This window comes from Nanorana parkeri, unplaced genomic scaffold, assembly GCF_000935625.1.
Source record: "Nanorana parkeri isolate BGI_ZX_2015 unplaced genomic scaffold, ASM93562v1 scaffold3417, whole genome shotgun sequence".
Taxonomy (NCBI): Eukaryota; Metazoa; Chordata; class Amphibia; order Anura; family Dicroglossidae; genus Nanorana; species Nanorana parkeri.
The window spans coordinates 49,522-51,908 of NW_017309685.1; the positions used below are offsets into that span (position 1 = coordinate 49,522).

Genomic DNA, 2,387 nt, shown 5'->3' on the forward strand with positions numbered 1-2,387 from the left:
CCCATCCCCCCTCCCCTCATCCCCCCTTCCCATCATCTCACCTTCCCACCATCTCACCTTCCCACCATCTCACCTTCCCAACATCTCACCTTCCCAACATCTCACCTTCCCTTCATCTCAAATTCCCACCATCTCACCTTCCCGTCATCTCACCTTCCCGTCATCTCACCTCCCCGTCATCTCACCTTCCCGTCATCTCACCTCCCCGTCATCTCACCTTCCCGTCATCTCACCTCCCCGTCATCTCACCTTCCCGTCATCTCACCTCCCCGTCATCTCACCTTCCCGTCATCTCACCTCCCCGTCATCTCACCTTCCCGTCATCTCACCTCCCCGTCATCTCACCTTCCCGTCATCTCACCTCCCCGTCATCTCACCTTCCCGTCATCTCACCTCCCCGTCATCTCACCTTCCCGTCATCTCACCTCCCCGTCATCTCACCTTCCCGTCATCTCACCTCCCCGTCATCTCACCTTCCCGTCATCTCACCTCCCCGTCATCTCACCTTCCCGTCATCTCACCTCCCCGTCATCTCACCTTCCCGTCATCTCACCTCCCCGTCATCTCACCTTCCCGTCATCTCACCTCCCCGTCATCTCACCTTCCCGTCATCTCACCTCCCCGTCATCTCACCTTCCCGTCATCTCACCTCCCCGTCATCTCACCTTCCCGTCATCTCACCTCCCCGTCATCTCACCTTCCCGTCATCTCACCTCCCCGTCATCTCACCTTCCCGTCATCTCACCTCCCCGTCATCTCACCTTCCCGTCATCTCACCTCCCCGTCATCTCACCTTCCCGTCATCTCACCTCCCCGTCATCTCACCTTCCCGTCATCTCACCTCCCCGTCATCTCACCTTCCCGTCATCTCACCTCCCCGTCATCTCACCTTCCCGTCATCTCACCTCCCCGTCATCTCACCTTCCCGTCATCTCACCTCCCCGTCATCTCACCTTCCCGTCATCTCACCTCCCCGTCATCTCACCTTCCCGTCATCTCACCTCCCCGTCATCTCACCTTCCCGTCATCTCACCTCCCCGTCATCTCACCTTCCCGTCATCTCACCTCCCCGTCATCTCACCTTCCCGTCATCTCACCTCCCCGTCATCTCACCTTCCCGTCATCTCACCTCCCCGTCATCTCACCTTCCCGTCATCTCACCTCCCCGTCATCTCACCTTCCCGTCATCTCACCTCCCCGTCATCTCACCTTCCCGTCATCTCACCTCCCCGTCATCTCACCTTCCCGTCATCTCACCTCCCCGTCATCTCACCTTCCCGTCATCTCACCTCCCCGTCATCTCACCTTCCCGTCATCTCACCTCCCCGTCATCTCACCTTCCCGTCATCTCACCTCCCCGTCATCTCACCTTCCCGTCATCTCACCTCCCCGTCATCTCACCTTCCCGTCATCTCACCTCCCCGTCATCTCACCTTCCCGTCATCTCACCTCCCCGTCATCTCACCTTCCCGTCATCTCACCTCCCCGTCATCTCACCTTCCCGTCATCTCACCTCCCCGTCATCTCACCTTCCCGTCATCTCACCTCCCCGTCATCTCACCTTCCCGTCATCTCACCTCCCCGTCATCTCACCTTCCCGTCATCTCACCTCCCCGTCATCTCACCTTCCCGTCATCTCACCTCCCCGTCATCTCACCTTCCCGTCATCTCACCTCCCCGTCATCTCACCTTCCCGTCATCTCACCTCCCCGTCATCTCACCTTCCCGTCATCTCACCTCCCCGTCATCTCACCTTCCCGTCATCTCACCTCCCCGTCATCTCACCTTCCCGTCATCTCACCTCCCCGTCATCTCACCTTCCCGTCATCTCACCTTCTCATCATCTCACCTTCCCGTCATCTCACCTTCTCACCTTCTCACCATCTCACCTCCCCCTCACACCGGGAAGTCACATTGTATAGTACATGGAATACGTTGTCTTACCTTGAGGTGTTTGAGTTGTGGAGACGGCCGTCCGGACACCCCGACAATCAGAAGGGTCACCAGGGTCAGCGCTGATACTCCCAGCATCATTTTTATAGGGGTGATTTGGAAAATTTGGGGGTCTGGTAGCCCTAAAAATCTTGGTAGGGTCAGTGGAGGTCGGAGGGTTTCAGTCTGTCCTGTGTGTTTCAGGACTGGTCAGTTCTGAGTGGTGCCGGCAGTCCGGGTAAAAAAAATAGATGGAGGGGGAGTGTTACCCAGGGAGACCCCTCATCCCATTAGAGGGGGCCGAGGAATGTCACCCCCTCCCCCGAGCCGCAGTATAATAGTACAGGAGCCGCTGCGGATTGAGATAATGGATGAGGAGGAAATATACAGTACAGAGTATACAAGGAGCCGAGCGTGTGACAGTATACAGGACGGTGTGACAGTATACAGGGCGG

At 57.5% G+C, this 2,387-nt stretch overlaps 1 protein-coding gene across 1 annotated transcript in view; it reads right to left on the reverse strand.

Moving 5' to 3' along the window:
- The window catches only part of LOC108803119 (C-type natriuretic peptide-like), a 3,673-nt gene extending 1,520 nt beyond the window's left edge, over window positions 1-2,153 (reverse strand). Inside the window, exon 1 of the mRNA XM_018574959.1 lies at window positions 1,945-2,153. Coding sequence (XP_018430461.1) covers window positions 1,945-2,034 — 90 coding nt within the window. The 5' untranslated portion in view covers window positions 2,035-2,153. The remainder of the gene's footprint in view (window positions 1-1,944) is intronic.
- Window positions 2,154-2,387: the final 234 nt, after the last annotated feature.